At 45.9% G+C, this 20702-nt stretch overlaps 1 protein-coding gene across 9 annotated transcripts in view; it reads right to left on the bottom strand.

The window, feature by feature from the left end:
- GULP1 (GULP PTB domain containing engulfment adaptor 1) overlaps positions 1-20702 on the bottom strand; it is a 267536-nt gene that overhangs the window by 5673 nt on the left and 241161 nt on the right. For 6 of the 9 annotated variants that reach the window (XM_077319442.1, XM_077319438.1, XM_077319439.1 and 3 more), the window contains 2 exons: positions 11034-11172; positions 2643-2737 (listed from right to left, as the gene is read on the bottom strand). In XM_077319442.1, coding sequence (XP_077175557.1) covers positions 2643-2737; positions 11034-11172 — 234 coding nt within the window. Of the gene's footprint in view, positions 1-986; positions 998-2642; positions 2738-11033; positions 11173-18941; positions 19167-20702 lie in introns of all 9 variants that reach the window. The other 3 variants (XM_077319443.1, XM_077319440.1, XM_077319441.1) reach the window with 3 other exon arrangements.

Genomic DNA, 20702 nt, shown 5'->3' with positions numbered 1-20702 from the left:
GCACTTTCAATCTACTTCCAGTGCACTTTGCAATGGGATTTTACTGTGTGAAATGACAAAATCCACTTTTGAAGTGGACTGAAACGGCATTATTCAGAATCTAAACGGTATCACACGGAGCCGGAAGAGACCGCAAAGGGCCATTGAGTCCAGCCCCCCCCCCACTTCTCGGGGTCTTAAAAATCACACACTCCTATCAGGTTCGCTTCCAGTCTCCTCCTAATAACTTCCAATGTTATTACCCAATGTACATCCACCCTCTGAGGAAGCATATTCCATCTACGAGCAGCCCTCGGCAGTAGAAAATGCTTTCTAATACTGAAGTGGAACCTCCTTTCCTGTAGTTTGAATCCACAGCTCCTAGTCCTTGCCTCTAAAGCTGCAAACATGCTGCCCCCCCTCTTCAACATGGCTACTTTTTAAGGAAGTTAAACACAGCTATCCCATCACCCCTGGTCCTCCTCCTCTCCAAGCTACTCTCAACTTTGCCTCGTAAGCATGTGGGGAAGTGCCTGGTGCCTCAAAGAAATGTTGCAGCCCTGAAATCATTTTAAAAAATCCATATCCCTGCCTAGACTACATGCTTTAAAATGTGTGTGCACATTTTTACTGTGTGCAGTTTGACACAATGCAGTGAATTAACAGTCCTTCCTTCCTTCCTTCCTTCCTTCCTTCCTTCCTTCCTTCCTTCCTTCCTTCCTTCTTCCCTTCTTCCCTCTCTCTTTCTCGGTCAGTCTGTCTTCCTCCTCCACTACCCCGCTAGCGCCCGCTGCATTCCTGATTGCAGCGGGCTTTTTTACTAGTTTTTAATCATAAGAAACTTAAAAAAACCTGATGATTCAAATAATTGCTGTGGCGGAGGGGAGACGAACACATAGAAACATTTTTTGTGAAACCGAATAAAATAATTAAGTACTCCACAGTTTTAATTTAACAGGTTTGGCAGGAGATAAACGGAGGCTTGTAAAAAAAAAGGATATACCAACCATCGCTGACGCTGCGGGCCCAAGGAAGCAGAAAGACAGAAGACACATAGGAACATTAGGCAGACTGGTCAATATTATCACATCCCTAAGTCAATCACAATTTTAATACGTAGGTAAATTGAACATTAAACTGAGACAACAGGAAAGATCTGTTCATTTTCTCCAGGTGAACTAGAGCATGGGTAGTCAACCTGTGGTCCTCCAGATGTCCATGGACTACAATTCCCATGAGCCCCTGCCAGTGTTTGCTGGCAGGGGCTCATGGGAATTGTAGTCCATGGACATCTGGAGGACCACAGGTTGACTACCCCTGAACTAGAGAACACTTGTAATCCCAGAAGATCTCCAGCTAACAGCTGCAGTGGTTTCACTTTGTAAGGAGCCTAAGTGTTTACACTGGAAGGGTGACACAGTGGAGTTCAAATGCATGGCCCAGGTGCCCCACTGAACCATCTGAGGCAGCTGCCTCTGGTGTTTGTGGTAAGCCAGCAGAGGAGCATAAGCTTTGCCCTCAAGCCACCCGTATTCACTCAGGGCCTGTTGGGTTCCTGTTCTTCTGCTTAGGAGCAGCAGTGAATGACCACTAGAGCAAAAGTGATGGAGGACATGCTGGCCTAAGAAGGTAAAAACGGGTTATCATGACAGCATGTGAGGAATGGACCAACAGCTAGTTACGAACAGGGGCAGGGTTAATGTACTGAAGGAAACTCCAAAAGGCTAAACAAGACACAGGAACGTGCAGGGTGGGTACTGTGAGCTGCCATGCAAAGAAGAGGGCAGCATATGTCATGGGTCTCCAACCTTTTCCAGGTTGTGAGCACCTTTGGAATTCTGACACAGAACAGTGAGCACAATCACAAAATGGCTGCCCTGGGAGGTGGAACCTATCACAAAATGGTTACCACAGGAGGTGAGGCCAACAGCAAAGTATTAGGGAGCGAGGTTATCTATAACCCTAATTATAACTCTTCCACATTTCAGGTAAGTACTCTGTTGAACAGGGTGCTTTTTGATCTGCACAGCCAATCAGAAGCCCTGCTGGGCAAAAGCCCTGCCTAGCCCTGGGAAATTGGCAAGCTCTCGGAAATAGACTGGTGTGTGTCATAACACCTGCAGGCACATCATTGGAAACCTCTAGTACATGTATACCTGTTCTGCACACAATGCCAGAATGGCAGATTAAAGCTTAGGGAATTCAGTAATACCATGTTTACATGGATCTAGTAAATTCTTGAGCATCTGTTAGATGTGCCATACACAGACTTTGCTGCTTTTTTTGGCCGTGAGCATTGTCTGAATAGGATTATATTAATTTTGCAGAAGTCAAACATCATAATCCTTTGTGTAGTTCTCATGAAATCAATGCTCCTTCTCAGAGGAAGCGCACATGGTGATCTTAGGCCCACTTCCCTCTCACAGGGGCTTAGAGACTAAGTCTGCTGAATGCATGGCATAAAACCCTCCAGGGCAGCTGAGAAATTGCTATTGCACAGCTGTTTGAAAAACCGAATTTGCCCCCCCCCCTGCACTGGCTACATCAAACATTTCACAGGCTCTGACCCCAGAACCCGCCGTATGATCCAGTCCCCCTCTTAAGGGTTCAGCGTTTACACAGCAATGGAAACAACGTTCTCCCAATGGTAAATATTTGATCACCTGCATCTCATCTAGTTTGGACTGAATGTCTGGAGGGAAATCTCCGGCTCCGCAGCTAAAAGGGTCAAATGGTTCTGCTCCAAAAAGGTCTCTCTCTAGAAAAGAATAATAATTAAAAGAAAACAAGTAAGAAAATGAACAACAGAAATGAGAGGTGGATTGTACAGAAATACCCCTTGACAGAGTTCATGTGATTCCTCTTTTTTTGTGTGCGGAATTTTCCTTTTGCTAGAACCAGATGTGGAATAAGACAACTGTAAGGGGGAAGTTCATGCGGAAACGGGCTATGTAGCCCTTTCACCTCCAGTGTTTCTCAGTTGCCCCGCATCCTTCCTATCACCTCCTGTGAGCTAAAAAACCTGCTTTGAACTGGAAAGTGACCCACCCTCCTTTGGCTCAAAATGCCGTCAGCCCAAGAAAACAGAGAGAAGAGTGGAAATCTGCAGCGTGTGTGATTTCAGCCTTAAGCACTCAGATGGCTGGAACGAATATTCACTTAGAAGTCCAAAACAGCAATAACTCTAACCAATGTCATTCGGTGTTCCGGAAGGTTAGAACTTGGGGAAAGCCATCCCGGAACACGGCATTCCGTTCCTCCCAAGAAGCAGACACACGGCTGGGGACGGCTCAATTAAGCCTGTCTTTTCTCCCCTAGAGAAGGTTTCAAGAGATGATCACGAGCCGATTACAGACCAAAGACTTCTTTAGGATAGGCTTGCCGGTAATACGGAAACGGGAGTAAGCGCTCTAAAGTCACAGGTGTGAAACAAACAAACCCAAGTTAGAGGAAGTGACCCTCGGTTTATCGGTTTTGCTAATGGAACGTCTGGTTTTGTGAAAATGGGCAAAATCGGCAACTGCTTGGACAGGGGCTTTCTCCATTAATCCACCCAATTAACCCTCCAAGGATGGATTGTATGACCCCACTCAGTTCTCTGGGAGAAAGAGGCAGCTTTTAGGAAATTTTGAATCCTAAACCCTAATTTTTAAAATAGCTTTAAACTTTAAAATGTTAATTCATTTGTAGAAATAAAGGTGCCCAGTGATAGTATCTCACATCTCTGATGTGTCCAACGATAATATCTCCCCAGGTATCTGGCAGCTGGAAAGGTTGGGGAGAGGGGGCGATGAATGGCGTGGGGCTGCGGGTGGCGTTTTTATCTTTCTACTCTCATTTTAGGTTGTAAGTTACCGTGAGCTGGAGCGGCGGCCTAGAAATCGAATAAATAAAAATAATAAAAATAAATAAATATGTTTTTAATTCATTATATATTAAATTTTTTGTACTTTTGGAAGTGATGAGATCTGCCCTGAGCCATCACAGAAGGGCGATAATACAAACAAACAAACAAACAAACAAAATGAGCGAAGAAACAAACAAAAGCCGTGGCCCCCACGGCTCCCACTCTCCTGCTGATTTCGTTTTTTGGCCTGCTGAATTTGTTTTTCTCTTATCTGTAGCTGCAAACAATGCAAAACTGAATGATTCAAGACGGCTTTTCCACACAGGCAGTCGAGTCGTGCTGTATTCGGTGATTCACCAAGTTCCTTGGAAAAATGTTTAGGGGCTGTGGTCTATACTGCTCTGTATAGCTTCCCGTAAGTTGAATCCTGCTGTGAAATGTTTGCCACTTTTAACGTGTCATGTTAACGCTTATGCTTTGCTTCAGTTGTGTTTTTAAGACTTCTGGTCGGTTCTACAACCCAGATCCTCTTGCACTGTTCATTGAACACCTCACCCTGTTGACTGCATTGATGCAATGTATATAAATCCGCCTTCAATCCAAGTGGGGAAGAAATTAAAAACTCAGTTTGAGAGGTGAGGCTGTAGCTTGATTATCATTCTTTTCCCGCAGAGTTCAAACAAAGGCATTTAAAATGGGTAGCTTCTGATAGCCCCTTTAGGGATACATTTCGGAGTGCAACTTGACCTATGCTGTCTTCAGTGGGTTGGGTTGGTAGTATCAGAACTGAAGGCCTTGCTCTAGGTCCACTCTGTCTTTGGAGATGTGGTGATGCGATCCGTAATTGACACTACTGTTTTGGAATGCTCTACCCAAGTGCACACCTGAGTTTTGTTTACCTGCAAGTGAAAGCCTAGTGAATTCTGTCAAAAAGTCTAGCTATTGTCCAGTGCTGTTTCCATGCTCTCTGTGTGTGTGTCTCTCTCTCTACGTCTCTTCTGCCACTGGACTGGTTTATAATGTTTGGCTCGCTTATGGTTGTATTTCTAAATAAATGAATTTCACATGCCTTTCTAAGAAATCATTTCTACAACACCTCTCCATATGCCTGTACAAGAGGGCATTTCGGAAACAAACTGGAGCATTTCCCCAGGTAAGTACAAGTAGACCAACACGTTGCCGAAATCGAGGCTGTTTCCACAGTTGTCCGTTTTCTCCGCGTCTCCTTCGTATTGGCCTCTGGAGGTTGACTTTGCTTTTGCGCCTGGCCATCCGCACATGTAGTTTCCAAATGGCAATACTGAGGATTTGCTTTCTTTTCATGCTGCTTGTATTAACTTCAGAGCCACGGGCTCTCGTATATTTCCCCGGAGATGTAGGGGGGCATCCCTTCCCTTTATTCCTCTTTCTTTCTTTGCACACAGACAATAATGCACATTCGATTTAATGTATCTGAGGAAGTGTGAATAAAACATTGAATATAACTTTGTTGGTCTTTACTGGTGACACTGGACTCATTAGCTAAATCAATGAATGCTTTGGATGAAACTCCTTGGGGGGGGGTTGGAGGGGTCCCTAAATTCCGAACACAGATTAAACAGTCACCATTTGAGCTTAGCCACTAAAGAGATAAGGGTGTGTCTTTCCGTCATGGCTGCGTTAATTCCTAACAACAATTGTGCGTCCTAACAAGAACCCCCCCACCCCAAAATGGTGGCAAGGTGAGGAATTAACGAAATGAGAGGCAGAGGAGGTAGGTGGACTCACAGGTCAGCGAAAGAGAGCAGGACGCACTGGATGGGGAGGCAATTCGCGGTTTTCCAGAACTCCAAAAGGCTGTGTGATGGAAACATTTCCTCCGGATCTGCACCTGAGGAACATGATTTTTTGTGTGTAATTGGGGAAATTCCACACAGGTAAAGGAGTGCTGCTGCGAAATTTTAGATCGCTGCAGAAGGTTAATTTTATCATCATCAGGCATGTGGTCTACAGGTGTGTCTTGGCATGTCTTGGCTACAGGTGCTTGAGCTGCAGGGTTTCTGAGGCTGTACAGCAGGGGTAGTCAAACTGCGGCCCTCCAGATGTCCATGGAGTACAATTCCCAGGAGCCCATGCAAGCATTTGCTGGCAGGAGCTCCTGGGAATTGTTGTCCATGGACATCTGCAGGGCCGCAGTTTGACTACCCCTGTTGTATGGTGTCAGGACAGAACTCAAAGAGAGAAGCACAGTTTTACCCAGGGAGTATCCCAAGCTTTCTGCACATAAGAAACTAACAACGAGAAATCTTTACCAACTTCCTTCGCATTGCTTTGCTCTTTTCTTTACTGGCCTATCATCTTTCTTTGAAAAGGTTTTCGTTATAACCTCTCTCTATTTTACTTGAGGGACAAATATGTACCTTCTCTCCTAGTCAAGAGAATGCTCCCTTTCTCACACCGGGCTTCCCAACGCTCTTCTGCATCCCACATACATTTCCCATCACAATACGGCTTGCTGGGTAAAAATGTACCCACTCTGGCAGGAATGTGAGAGCAATCATTTGCAGATGTTCATGAGACAAGACTGGGCTGTCTTCCATATGCATTTTTCAACCACGAGGAGCAGTTGGAAAGCCGTATTCCAAGTGTGGTTAGGATTTGATTCAGTTCTTTCAAATTTGGCTACACACAATATCTAAAGTAGGGACCCCCCCAGTCTTTTTCAGCCTGTGTGCACCTTTGGGATTCTAACACAGGGTCACAGGCTCAGAAGCTAAATGGCTGCCAAAGTAGGTGGAGCTAGACCCTCACCTGGAGAAAGTCCAAGTCCAGTGAAAAAGAGGGGCAATCTAAACAAAGCAAACATTGCCACCAAGGCAGTGTTATTTTAAGCTGCTCAGTCAATCGCATCTTCAATCGCCAATCAGGAGCCATGCTGGGTGAAAGCCTCCCCTGGTCCCACCCACCATATGAAAATACTTGGTGGACATCATCAGATAAAATATCAGCGGGGGGATCCCTGGTCTAAAGCGACGATGGTACGTTCTAAAGGAACCATTGTTACATCTACAGAATGATCCAGCTGCAACATATTGTAATGGGAATGTAAATTCAGTGAACAGAGAGACTTGTTGTCTGACATCTTATGGGAGTGTGATCTGTCTGAAAATTATAGTTTACATCCATATAGCATGTTTAGTATTCAAGATTTACCATCTGAGCAGTCCTTACAACAACTGATAAGATAGGTCAATATTGTCACCCTGACAGTTCAGGCAGAGGTGGAGTTGTTAGGATGTAGATGAGCATGTGAGCTCCCAGCTGAGAAGAGAGCCGAACCCAGAACTCCTCAGTTTGCTCAGTTACCCTAATTTAAGTTATTGTGGCAGGGATCCTACACAGGCCTTCTTTGAAGTAAGCCCAATTTTATTCAATGGTGCTTGGAAAGCGTTCTGAAGATTGCAGCCCATCTTAATTTTCTTAACAGAAGTACTTGAAATGTCAGCCTAGTACCTGTTTGTTCAATAAAGGCTTGGGAATGAACACATTCCATGGCCTCAACCCAATGAATCAACACAACTGGTCTTTAAGAAGAAGAGTTGATTTTTATACACTGCTTTTCTCTACCTTAAGGAGTTTCAAAGTGGCCAACAATGGCCTTCCTTTCTTCTCCCCACAACATGCCCCTTATGAGGCAGGCGGGACTGAGAGAGTCCTGAGAGAACTGGGACAGGCCCAAGATCCCCCAGTAGGCCTCCTGTGTCTCCAAGCAGATGACAATCACTTTACCATTCTCTTCCCCCAACAGGTGCCTTGAGAGAAGAGTGGGGCTGAGAGAGTCCGAAGAGAACTGTGGCTGGACCAAGGCCACCCGGCAAGGTTCATGTAGAGGAGTAGAATCAAACCTCCTCAGCTCCAGATTAGAGGCTGCTGCTCTTTAAATGAACTTTTTTTTTCAGAGTAAGGGCTGAAAGGAGGGTCTATTCTGAAATATTAGTTTGGAACCATGTCCACCCCTTATAAACTAGAATCAGAAACCCACAAGAACTATCTGAGACCAATCATTAATTTTCCTGCAAAGTACTTAGCGAAAATCTTTTCTGGAAGAAAAATCTCCTGCTTCATTATGGTCTATGAGAAGGCCTATCAGTCTTAGAAAGGAAGGTAAAATAAAAGCAAGGAATCTTCTCAGGAAAATGAACCCAGCCAGTTTTAAAGTCCAACACGTCCAATGTCAGTTGTGGATAGAACAGTTTTCTAGATCTGCTAAAACTTCTTTCATCCACAAAAAACATCTAGTTATTCCCAACGATGGAATGCACATCAAAGATATATCTTGTCAAGGGTATGAACGCCAACAATAACTGCAGACTTCTTTTCCTTCTCTGCAGACACTTACACCACACCTATGCTTGTTTCCTTTGGAGGATCCAAAATGTTCAATGACTCCCCTACAACAAAGATTGCACAATCTGCTTTGGAGATTCCATCACACAAGTTTTGGGACTGCCTCAAGATGGGGAGTTTCCTGGCATCCCCAGGATTAGGTACCTTCCAGAAACCTTGACAGGAATCACCCAAACAGATTACTGCCCCAGAGGTGGTAACTGTATGTTTTGAGATCTTCAGAACACTTGGGATCTTCCTTGTGGTGTTGGAGATGATGGAAAATGCCGTCAAGTTGCAGCTGATTTACGGTGACCCTTTAGGCCGGGCTTCTAAGGCAAGAGGTGGTTTTCCACTGCTTGCCTCTGTGTAGCAATCCTGGACTTCACTGGTGGTTGTCCATTCAGGGGTCGAACCCGCTTAGTTTCCAGGATTACTTCCATGGTTACTTCCTTGCCTTGTCTCCCTGTCTGGTATAGCTGGGGTCGACCAGGCTTGCTTCTTTGTCCATGCATGACTTGTAGAACACCCTGCCCAAGAAAAACCAGCTTTCTTGATGAGGTTTCAAATGGCAACCCCATGTGTGGAGCACTGGAGCAGAGATTGGAGGCAGGCTATGTTGGAGACAAGGAAGAGCTTTTGCAGGAAGTGAGTGGATCTCAGGACCTGCTTGTGCTACCAAAATAATCTTCTCTTCTGCCCATCTTGTCTGCTCTCTGATGTCCCCCAGCTCTTCGAATGTACCAGTCTCTTCAAATCAATCACTTTTTTTGTTACTGTGGGTATTAGGTATCTTCCTTGTGGTGGTGGAGCTGATGGAAAGTATCATCCAACTGCGGTGGACTGATGGCACCCTCACAGGGCTTTCAATGCCAAAGAGACATTCGGGTTTGCCATTGTTTGCCTCTGTGTAACAACCCAGGACTTTCTTGGTGGTGTCCCATCCAAATATTATTCAGGGCTGACAATCCTTAGCCTCCCAGATCGGCTATAGTCAAGCTAGCTTGGGTTATCCAGTCGAGGGCTATCTTAATCACAAGCACTGGAATAAATGGTGGTACAATGTTACAATGTTAACGTATTTTGAGACTACCTGGCCTTTCTTGGTGGTATCCCATACAAATATTATCCAGGGCTGACCCTGCTCAACTTCCAAGATCTGCTAAGGTCAAGCTAGCTTGGGTTATCCAGTTGAGGGCTATCTTGGCTTATCTAGTTGAGGGCTATCTTAATCACAAGCACTGGAATAAATGGTGGTACAATGTTACAATGTTAACGTGTTTTGTGACTACCTGGCCTTTCTTGGGCCTATTATGCACAGCCGCTGAAACGGTGGCATGGAGAACGAGGAGGAGGAAGAAGCGAAGCAAACCGATTACGCACGGGATGGAACACAATGGCAGCAAAACCCAGAGTATCCGATTATGCACGCGGATACTGTGGAGCCGCTTCTGGTTGCACCCTGGTCCCGGGAAGCTCCACTTTCTTCTGCATCTCGCTAATGTGGCTTTTTCAGCGGCATACGTTGACTCTGCGCCCGGTTGCCTGCAGCGTGCATAATTGGTGATTTTAGCTGCCGCCATTCCGCCCCGAATGCAGACTTTCCACTCCGTGCATAATGGGCCTTGGTGGAATCCCATACAAATATTATCCAGGGCTGACCTTGCTTAGCTTCCAGGATCTGCTAAGGTCAAGCTAGCTTGGGTTATCCAGTTGAGGGCTATCTTAATCACAAGCACTGGAATAAATGGTAGTGCAATGTTACTGTATTTTGAGACTACCTGACCGCTCTTGACTGCTACCATTTGGGGGATGTTTCAAAGAGACTGATCAATGCGTAACACTGGTATTATGAAGACTGAATAATTAGAGCATGATATTATCTCCGTTCACAGGAACATGGGATAACCCCTAGTAACCTCTCTGGTGAGAGATTCCCCTGACTGCCAGTCTGGAAGAAATCAGCTTTGGTGACATTAACGGCATGTATGAAATAAAACACCCAAGAGAAGATTTTCTATTTATATCGCAAAATTCATTTTGCTAGCACATCTCATTCAATGGACATTCGTTAACATCCAAAAGGAGGGAGGAGCACATAAAATTACACTTAATAACAACAACGACAACGCATGAAAACAGAACAAGATCTATTTTTTGATAACCCCATTTTTTACTTCTCAAAAAAGTCTCAAAGCAGCTGACAATCACCCAACCTTCCTCTCCCCATAACAGGCACCCTGTGAGGTAGGTGGGGCTGAGAGAGCTCTGAGAGAACTGTGACTGGCCCAGGGTCACCCAGTTGGCTGCATGTGAAAGAGCGGGGAATCAAACCTGGTCCTCCAGATTAGAGGCCGCAGCTCTTAAGCGCGGCACCACGCTATTTAATCCCAAGCAAAACTACGTCAGAATGCGTATAACAGTTTGTTTTCTGTGGCATTACTTATGACTTAAACTGGCTTCTATATGACCGTTTATGCACTGGAGGTTTCATGCCTGGCTGCAGGCTGGAGTTTTAGTCATGGCAGTTTGTTCCACTTTTTCTTGCACCCGCAAGGGGGAGCATTTGGCCTGGTGCACCTCATCTGCCCCCAATTTGTGCTCCTGCACGGGAGCTGGGGGAGTGAAGTTCCCAGTGCGTAAACGGTCTATGAAAGTAATGGGCCGAAAGGAGTGGGGACGAACCCAAATATTCTTCAATGTATGTTTTTCTCCCAAAGCTGCATGTGGCATGGCATAAAAATGGAAATCCAATCTTAAAAAAATTTTTTTTAGCTGTTTGGAAGAAAGAAAACCCACAACGTAAGCAGAACAAGAGAAGGTCATGCATCACAAGACTTACTGATCTCTGCAGATCTACTGGGCACAGGCGGAGGCTGCGTGCCATTGCGGGCAGGTGTTGATGACTGGGGGGACATGGGAGAAAAGGGGACCATATCAAAGATGTCAGTGGAGGGTGATTTAGGTGTCACACTGCCTGCCTACAATAAGGACAATAAACATTAGGGCAATATTTCATATGGCAAAAATCACAATCTTGAGCTTTATTATTCTGTTGTTGTTTTTTTTGCATGCAGAAGATTACAACTACAGCATCCAAGCACAATGACATGCCACGACAAAGAGTTTAAATGGGGGGGGGGGGAAACCACAGCACTTGCAGTCCGAGGTTCGCGAGACATGCTGAAATCTGCGGATGCGCACCCTGGATTATCACATTTCAGGCACATTCTCATCAAGGCTACCCAGAAATAAATGGCTTTCGACACAAAAGAGCGAGGAGGAAAAAAAATAGAAGGCGTTTTGAAAAGAAATAAAATGCCAAAGGTCCACTCAACAAGGACAGCTGGTGTCTGAAATTAAAGAGACGGAACTTGAATGTCATTTTAAACTCATCCTGGATAACAATAGGGTTCAAATCCCGACACATTGATGGGGCAGTTGTGAAATGGGGAAGTAATTCTGTGATAAACGAGTGGTAGGGATATCAGCAGGTTAATGGCAATGAATATTATATTCAATCCAAAATATAATTTTCACTTTGCACCATGAAGTTCTCACTAAATCTAGCCAAGCCTTTTCATTTGCTCAGCAAAAGAACGGTTGCAGTGACGTTCTCTTTGAGCAAGATTAACAACCCTATCGGATGTTCATTTTTAGCACTGTGCTTTAAGCAACACCAGTCTATTCTAAACACAGTGTCATGATCTGCAAGAAGTCGACCAATAGCCAGAAGAAAAGCCATACAAGGTGAAATATGCCCCCTCCCCCTCTCGGGAAGTTTAAAAATAATGCTATTTTACTAACACTGCAGGAAACGCATTTCCCAAACTTTGAATATCTGAACAGATTTTCAAAGATATCTCCAGTTTGGTCAGTCTGTTGGTGGTTAGAATACTCCTCAGTTGGAGTTTACAGCATAATACTTACGGTGTTCACATTTTACAGAAGCCTGTGCTTTGCACCAAGTAACTATAAACATAGGAACACTGTGATGGCTATGCAACCACATATATAAGGTGCCGACATGAATGATGTTGCCATTACAAATATACTCCTAGTTTCACAGGGGGAGGCTCTCCTGACGGTCTCACCCATCAAAGAAACCCAAAGTTTGTTGGGTACACAGGAAAAGGTCTTTTCCGCAGTAGCTCCATAGCTATGAAACAACTTCACCAGGGAGGTACATCCGGCCCCCTCACTTTCCGTACTTAGGAATTAGGTGATGAAAAAAAAAAGGACTATATTTGATTAACAATCTTAAACTTTACAAATTTTGGTTTTATGCATCTCTATTTTCGATATTTTATTTATACTGTAATCCACGTTGGCCTCGGGAAGGAACAAAGGCGGCTTATGAATGTTTTAAATTAGCAGTCCCCAACCTTCTTGTAGTCAGGGACCACCTCCGAGGGTGGGAGAGAGCCGGCGGCCCGGCTGCTGCAGCTGCACATAAACGTGCACTCACAGTTCCTGCGCATGTGCGTTTTTGCCACTAGGTGGCGGTAACGCGCATGCACAGAGCTGCCACGCATGCGCGTTTTCGCTAGCAGGGGGCGCAAACACGCATGTGCGGCAGCTCCGCGTGTGCGCGTTTGCGTCGCTGGTGTGCGTCACTATGGGGGGGGAGGCAGGCGCGGCCACTGGCGGCCCGATACCATGGCCTTCGCGGCCTGGTACCGAGCTGCAGACCAGGGGTTGAGGACACCTGTTTTAAATGATTAAATAAAGGTGGGGGGTGGAAACAAAAAACACTTTGTGCTACAAATATAAGTACAAAAATAATGTATTGTTCTCTTTGAACGATTATGCACAGGGCAGAAAGCCTGGGTTTGCGGCGACAGGGCAGCGGGGCCAATCCCTGATGATGCATGATGTTGCTGCCATCCTGCCCTGATTCAGGGCCATAGATGGCCCACGGTAAGGGCACGCAGATGCTTCCATGTTCCCTGTGTTGCCGCGGTCGCCATCCATGGCCCTACTTTGCGGGCCCTATATATAATGGAAGAGCCAGACCATTGGGCCTGGCGCCTCTCCTAACCTACCGTGTTTTTGCAGGGACACCGAACACCCTGGACAGCTTTGCAGCACCGTGGAGCCGAATGGGGCAGTCTCCCACCCCCGCAATGGTGGATAGTGGCACGCCGCTCCCCCGCCATTGTGAGGAGGGTCCCCTGTGCTCCCCGCTGCCGCCATGCAGTGCAATGGGCTCTTCCAGCCCCGGTGTTGTGCGTGCGCACACACATCGTCAATGCAGTCTGTGTGCACCAGAGGATTCCATCCTTTGTGTGTCCTCGGGAAGCGCTGGGGCATGCTCCCCCGCCGCAAGGAACCGACAGCGGCCCGGAACAACCACTGCCTTGCATAATCGGTCTTAGTGCTACAAAAAAAATCTATTTTTCTCTTACAGTTTCACACTGGATCCTTCAACTGCTTTTGTGCTCCAGAGTTTACATTAACCATAATTTATAAAGATGTTCCAGCAGTTGCCGGGTTGTGCACCTGCAGCTATGCTGCCTCCGGTGTATGTCGACTGGATACTGTGCTATGACTTTGCATGAGGACCTGCCATTAGCCCACTGAAAGTGAAGTCCAGAAGGCTCCTGATCAGAACATGCAGCAAGAAGAGTCCTCTTCTTCTAGATGTGGTTAATAATCATCTGTTTATAAATGGGCCCACATTTAAATCTGAGCAGTTCTTATATATATTAAATAATATGAAATATGAACAACTGTGTTTGGGCTGTATTCAGTGGCCATCATGCAAAGACTCATGAAACCGGCATCTGTAGAGAAGAGAAAGTACCTTAAATGTCAACCCAATTTGCGGCAAGGGAGGAGCTTTCGTGACTCATCCCCTGCTACAAATTTTGAGGTGGGTAGCCGTGTGGGTCGGAAGAACATCTGAGTCCAATGGCATCTTTAAGACCAACCAAGTTTTATTCAAGGGGCTTTTGGGGGCATGTCCTCTGCTGATTTCTGTTTCATTGTTGGAGGAAGTGTGCCTGCACCCGAAAGCTCACCCCTTAAATAAAGCTTTGTTGGTTTTAAAGGCCCCATTGGACTCAAATTTTGTTCTGCTGCAAGTTCTGAGAGGCAAGTTCTGGCTCTTTCCTGCTGCTGCAGACAGACTTAACCAACCAGCTGGGTGACCTTGGGCTCGCTACAGCACTGATAAAGCTGTTCTGACTGAGCAGGAATATCAGGGCTCTCTCAGCCTCACCCACCTCACAAAGTGTCTGATGTGGGGAGAGGAAAGAGAAGGCGACTGTAAGCCGCTTTGAGACTCCTTCAGGTAGAGAAAAGTGGCATATAAGAACCAACTCTTCTTCTACCTCACAGGGTGTCTGTTGTGGGGAGAGGAAAGGGAAGGCGATTGGAAGCCACTTTGAGATTCCTTTGGATAGAGAAAAGCGGCATATAAGAACCAACTCTTCTTCTTCTTCTTAACATGGCTACCCGTCTTGATGAAACTGGTATCAGGATTCTAAGTTAATTGTCATTTAAATTGAAGAACAAAGTACAAGTCCAGGGCCACCTTTAAGATGTACGAAGTTTTATTCATGGTACTAAAACTAGAAGGTTAAGCTGGCTCTCAAATAAAACCAATAACCCCTGAGGGGAAATCGGACCCCCCTTTCTCCAGTCAGGCTACCACAGCCAGTTCAAGATTGCTCTATCTGAAACCATCTTCATTGAACCTATTTATCCTACTTTATCATATTTATCTGTTTGAACCTCTGGCCTTTGGCACATCTGTTGAATGTAACTGCTAGTTGTGTTGATTTATGATGGGATCCCTATCTAGCTTTTCTAAACCATTCCTTTGCCCCTTACACTGAGAATTGACAATTTGAGAGATCTATGGCAGAATCATATTTCTTCATCCCCCCTACCTCATAATCTTGTCCAAAAGAAGAATTTCCAGGATGGTTTTCCCATCATATATCTTTAAAAGGGAGTTATGATTCGGGAAAGCTCATTCTGAAATAAACGTTGATTCAAGTGGGTAGCTGTGTTGGTCTGAAGCAGCACAACAAAAATTGAGTCCTATAGCATAGCGATCCCCAACCTGTGGGCCATGGACCACATGTGGTCCGTCGACTAATTGGAGGTGGGCTACGAAGGACGCCTCTCCCCCCCAGCCCTTTACAACACACTTCGGGTGTCATTGTCTCCCATCACTCCCAGATGGGACTATCCCGTTGCAGAGAAACAAGCTCAGGGTTCCCACTGATTTGTCATTGTCATGAGTTAAAATTTCCATGAAAATAAAATGTTCCTTATGTTCATTGTTGTGGCGTGTCTGTATCTTATTTTGAAGGGATGTTTAAACATTACCATAGTGATCAGAGAGCGTTAGGGCAGTGGTTGAGAGTAGAGGAGTAAACTACCCCCCCCCCCACCGGGCCTCAGTAAAATTGTCAAGCGTTGAGTGGTCCCCGGTGATAAAAAGATTGGGGACCACTGCTTAGCACCTTTAAGACCAGCAAAGATTTATTCAAGGCGTGAGCTTTCGAGTGCAGGCACACTTTTGTCTGAGGAAGTGTGATGCACACAAAAGCGCATGCCCTGAATACATCTTTGTTGGTCTCAAAGCTCCTATCGGACTCAATTTTTGTTGAAATAAATGTTGTTCGTTTTTGAGATACCACTGGATTTTGGGAACCTTGGGTGCCTTTAGATTTTTCTTCCCAACTGCAGCTCCTTGTGCCACAGGCAAAAACTGGTTTTGGAAGTGAGGGAGACTTTCAGAACCAATAGGACAAAACCAATAGCCCCTTTTAAGACAAAGTTGAATTCTGGGGATAAGTTTTGTGTGCATGCACATTTCATCAGCACACAAAAGCTTATACCTTGCATAAAACTGTGTGGATCATAAAGGTGCCACTGGACTCAAAACGTTCAGTACCTAAAACTTTTGACTGAATCATTCGGAGAAAGGTTTTCATCTATGAGTTGCAGAAGATAAAACTGCTCCCCTCTCTCTTTTCATTCCCTTAAGGACATGAAGAATGTAGACTTAGTTTTCCATCCGATCCTTCCTTTTCAAATAAATCCAAGCTGGCGATACCTGAATGATCACGAGAAGCGTTTTTACTGAGCTACACCCATGCATAAAGCCACAATGGTTGCCAAAAACAGCCAACTGGAAATCACAAGGGGAGGGGATTGTATCAGCCCTTTTTTTTTTTTACTGTCAGAAAACATGTTCTTTGAAATAAACAATGGACATTCTTCATTTTGCACAGAGTTAAAATGAATGGCAATCACGCAAATTAGACGCTCAATTTTGCGTACTGATCTCCCACACTTTTCCTCAGAAAAAAGCACTTTAAAAAAGATTCCAGTACTCATATATTAGGTTGCACTGATTTTTATCAATTCCCCCATCAGGACTTGGGAGAGGACCAATGAGTAGTGACACTGAACCCTAAAAAAAACAAAAACAAAAACCAAAAGCACCCCTAATTTTTATTGGGGGTGATCTAGATTTTTATTTCTAGATCAGTAGTTCTCACCCTTCCCAATGCCGTGAACCTTTAATACAGTTCCTCATGTTGTGGTGACCCCCAACCATAAAATTATGCAAGGGTTCTTTCACTGTCCACTGTGCAGCAGCTGGACAAAACTGACCAATGGCATGAAGATTGTTCCTGATTGTATATTAATGGGTTATAAATTGTATATAAATTGGCGGGCACCTTCAGGAGGAGCGGCAACAGTGGTGCCCCCACCTCCCCGGCCAAGCTGCTTGCCCTGCCGTGACCTCTGTGAAAGGGTTGTTCAACCCCTAAAGAGGTCCCGACCCCCAGGTTGAGAACCGCTGTTCTAGATTATTAACCTGAAGGCAGAGATCTGTCTTTCTTATAACAGTATCTAAAGCAGTGGTATAAACAAAACTGTTATTATAATCTGTGTGCAGTTCTGGAGGCCTCACTTCCAAAAGGATGTGGACAGAATTGAGAGGGTTCAAAGGAGAGAGAGACAAGGATGATCCGGGGACCGTTCCCTGTGAGGAAAGGCTGAGGGATATGAGAATGTTCAGCCTGGAGAAGGAGAGGTTGAGAGGGGACATGATGGCTCTCTTGAAGTATATGAAAGGTTGTCATCACTTAGAGAAGAAGAGTTGGTTCTTATATGCCGCTTTTCTCTACCCAAAGGAGTCTCAAAGCGGATTACAGTCGCCTTCCCTTTCCTCTCCCATCAACAGACACCCTGTGAGGTGGGAGAGGCTGAGAGAGCCCTGATATCACTGCTCGGTCAGAACAGCTTTATCAGCACATGGCGAGCCCAAGGTCACACAGCTGGCTGCATGTGGGGGAGCGGGGAATCAAACCCGGCTGGCCAGATTAGAAGTCTGCACTCCTAACCGCTACACCAAGCTGGCTCTCTGGAGGGCTGGGAATGGTTCCCGTTGGCAGCAGAGGATAAGACCCACAGTAATGGGTTTAAACTAGGTGTAGAATGATATCATCTAGAGTTAGACAAACAATTTCACAGTTTGAGTTGTTCAGCAGTGGAATGAGCTGCCTAAGGAGGTGGGGAGCTCACCCTCAGTGACAGTCTTCATGCAGCAGCTGGACAGATCATCATCCTGTATGCTTCAGGCTGATCCTGCAATGAGCAGGGAGAGGGACTAGATGGCCTGCATGGCCCCTTCCCACTCTAGGATTCTATGAGTCTAGTTCAGCAGTGGAAAGGGCTACTTAAGGGGGTGGGGAGCTCCCCCTCCCTGGTCTTCAAGCAACAGCTGGACACAGATTTATTCTGGATGCTTGAGGCTGATCCTGCATTGAGCAGGAGGTGGGATTAGATGGCCTGTCTGGCCCCTTCCCACTCTAGGATTCTATCTCCCAGCTCAGATACAACATGAATCTACTCCAAAGGAAGCAGTCTTCATTTCCATTGGATTTTTCTCCTTCTTCTTAGCGGGATTTAGATACAAAAATCTAACTTAAGCCACCAGTACGTCCAGCCAACAGAACTCATCTGACATACGTTTGTCAACAGAATTCTTGAAATGACAGAAACATACAGCGTTATCTTAGGGCTATAGAGTTTCCAGTTCAAATTTGGGATACTCCTGGAGATTTGGGGATGGAGCCTAGGGAAGGGGGGAGACAAGAGACCTCGACAGTGCATAAAGCCATACAATCCCCCCTCCAAAGCAGCCATTTTCTCCAGGGGGGGGGGCTGATCTCTGCCGTATGGAGATGAGTTGTAATTCCAGGAGATCTCCAGGGCCCAATATGGAATTTGGCAACCCTAGCTATGACACCAGAGCCTCTTGTGGCGCAGAGTGGTAAGCGGCAGAAATGCTGTCTGAAGCTGTCTGCCCATGAGGCTGGGAGTTCGATCCCAGCAGCCGGCTCAAGGTTGACTTAGCCTTCCATCCTTCCGAGGCCAGTAAAATGAGTACCCAGCTTGCTAGAGGGTAAAATGGTAATGACTGGGGAAGGCACTGGCAAACCACCCTGTATTGAGTCTGCCATGAAAACGCTAGAGGGCGTCACCCCAAGGGTCAGACATGACTCAGTGCTTGCACAGGGGATACCTTTACCTTTAGCTATGACACCAAAGGGTAGCATTCCTCCAAGTCTTCTCTATTAAAGGCTAATAAACGCAACTGGTCTGTCCTTTAACCACTGTACAAAATGTAGCGCTCTGATACAATTCATATATGAGCAAGAGAGAAAGGCTTGAAATGTAATAATGAAAAAGAACGGTTTGTGCCCATCGGGGTTACATGAGGTCTTGGGACGCTGTATTCATGGACTGCCTTGGGAAGACCGCTTTTGGAAGGAGGTGGCGTTAATAGTCCGGATGAGTGCCTGGAGTCAGGAGAGCTCATGGGAGTGAGCGCAATGGAAGAGATAGCTAAGCAAGGAGACGCATCCTCCGTGCTGCACCAGAAAAAGGAGGAGGGTCTTTGAAACATGTGGCACTCGGAATCTGACTTTATATGCAGCTGCTGTAAAGGAATCACAGAAAGAGAAAGGGGGAAAACAAGTTTCTAAGGAGTGAAAGTGGTAAGAGATGGGAAAGAAAAACAGCACTCTAAAAAAAAAAAAAAGGAAAAGACAGCTTTCAATGTACTACTTAACAATAGGTGAACAGAAATTTAAAAAGATTTTCTTAAAGGAAAAGAAAGACAAAAATCAGCCCATAGCAAATAACAAGGGATCCTGTATTGGCAGTGCTACGTTTGTTTTAACACATTCTTTGACACGTCCATAAAAAGTCCTGCTTGTATCACATACATCTGCAAATCCCCACGTTTGTGACTGGCTTGCACTGATGTGCAAAGATGGTGGTTTCCCCCACCCCCCCAAAAAAGGTGACTGAACGCTGGAGATGCACCCCCAGGAATTCAGCTGCATTCCTTAAAATTACTCCACCGTTGATTTCTGCACTCTAGGGATCAGATTCCAATGGAGGCCTTCTGGCCAGAAGCTTTAGAGATGACTAAACTGTGGCTCTCCAGATGACCGTGGACTACCATGGGCCCTTGCCAGCAAGAGGGACTTCCTACGGAGGCTGATACTGCTGCATATTATAAATGTTCAATAGAGTCTTTCATTGTTATCATCTCATCGGCTCAACATGGCTAGCGGCTTGCCGGGGCCAATTCAGGTCAGAAAAGGGCGCCAGGGATCTGCCTCTCCAGCCATGGAGACTCCAGTCTGAATTGGGCTCCTTTATGTCTGGTCATTAGCTTTGGAAATGAACACAGGAATCATGACCAATGGTACATTGCAGCATCGTCTCTTCAGACAGGCAGCTCTCCAGGGTCTCTGGTAAAGGTCTTACACAGGGGTAGTCAAACTGCGGCCCTCCAGATGTCCATGGACTACAATTTCCATGAGCCCCTGCCAGCGTTTGCTGGCAGGGGCTCATGGGAATTGTAGTCCATGGCATCTGGAGGGCTGCAGTTTGACTACCCCTGGTCTTACACATCGCTGGCTACCTCATCCTTTCGCCTGGAGATGCTGAGGATTGAACTTAGGACCTGCTGCAATGCCAAGCAGATTTATTTATTCATTTTTCAATTTGTATCCCACCACTCCTGGCTTGTGCCCGGCAACATCCATCCTCACAATACAATCTCACTGAAACAGTCTATAACCCCATTAAAACCTCCCTAGATGGCAACAAATCACCCCTCCCCCCACCACTCAACAGACTCCTTAAAAATACCTCCGGTGGGGGGCAGAGTAGCCGGATGGAAATGGCGGGCTCCGGGAGGGGCCCAAATCTTCCTTGCTCTGTCCTAAACCAAAGACTTGGTGGGAGAGCTCTGTGTTGCAGCCCCTGTGGAACTGAGCTAGCTCCGACAGGGCCCTCAGATCTTCCAGGAGCTCATTCCAACAGGTTGGGGCCAGGACTGAGAAGGCCCTGGCCCCGGTCAAGGCCAGGCGAACCTCCTGTGGGCTAGGGATCTCCAACAGTTTCGCACCCGTACCACAAAGTGCTCTACCCCTGTTGTATCAAGGTTGAGTATTGTCTA

The sequence above is a fragment of the Paroedura picta genome, chromosome 2 (genome assembly GCF_049243985.1).
Source record: "Paroedura picta isolate Pp20150507F chromosome 2, Ppicta_v3.0, whole genome shotgun sequence".
Classification (NCBI taxonomy): domain Eukaryota; kingdom Metazoa; phylum Chordata; class Lepidosauria; order Squamata; family Gekkonidae; genus Paroedura; species Paroedura picta.
The sequence above is the reverse complement of the archived record's forward strand: the minus strand, read 5'-3'. Positions and strand labels throughout refer to the sequence as shown.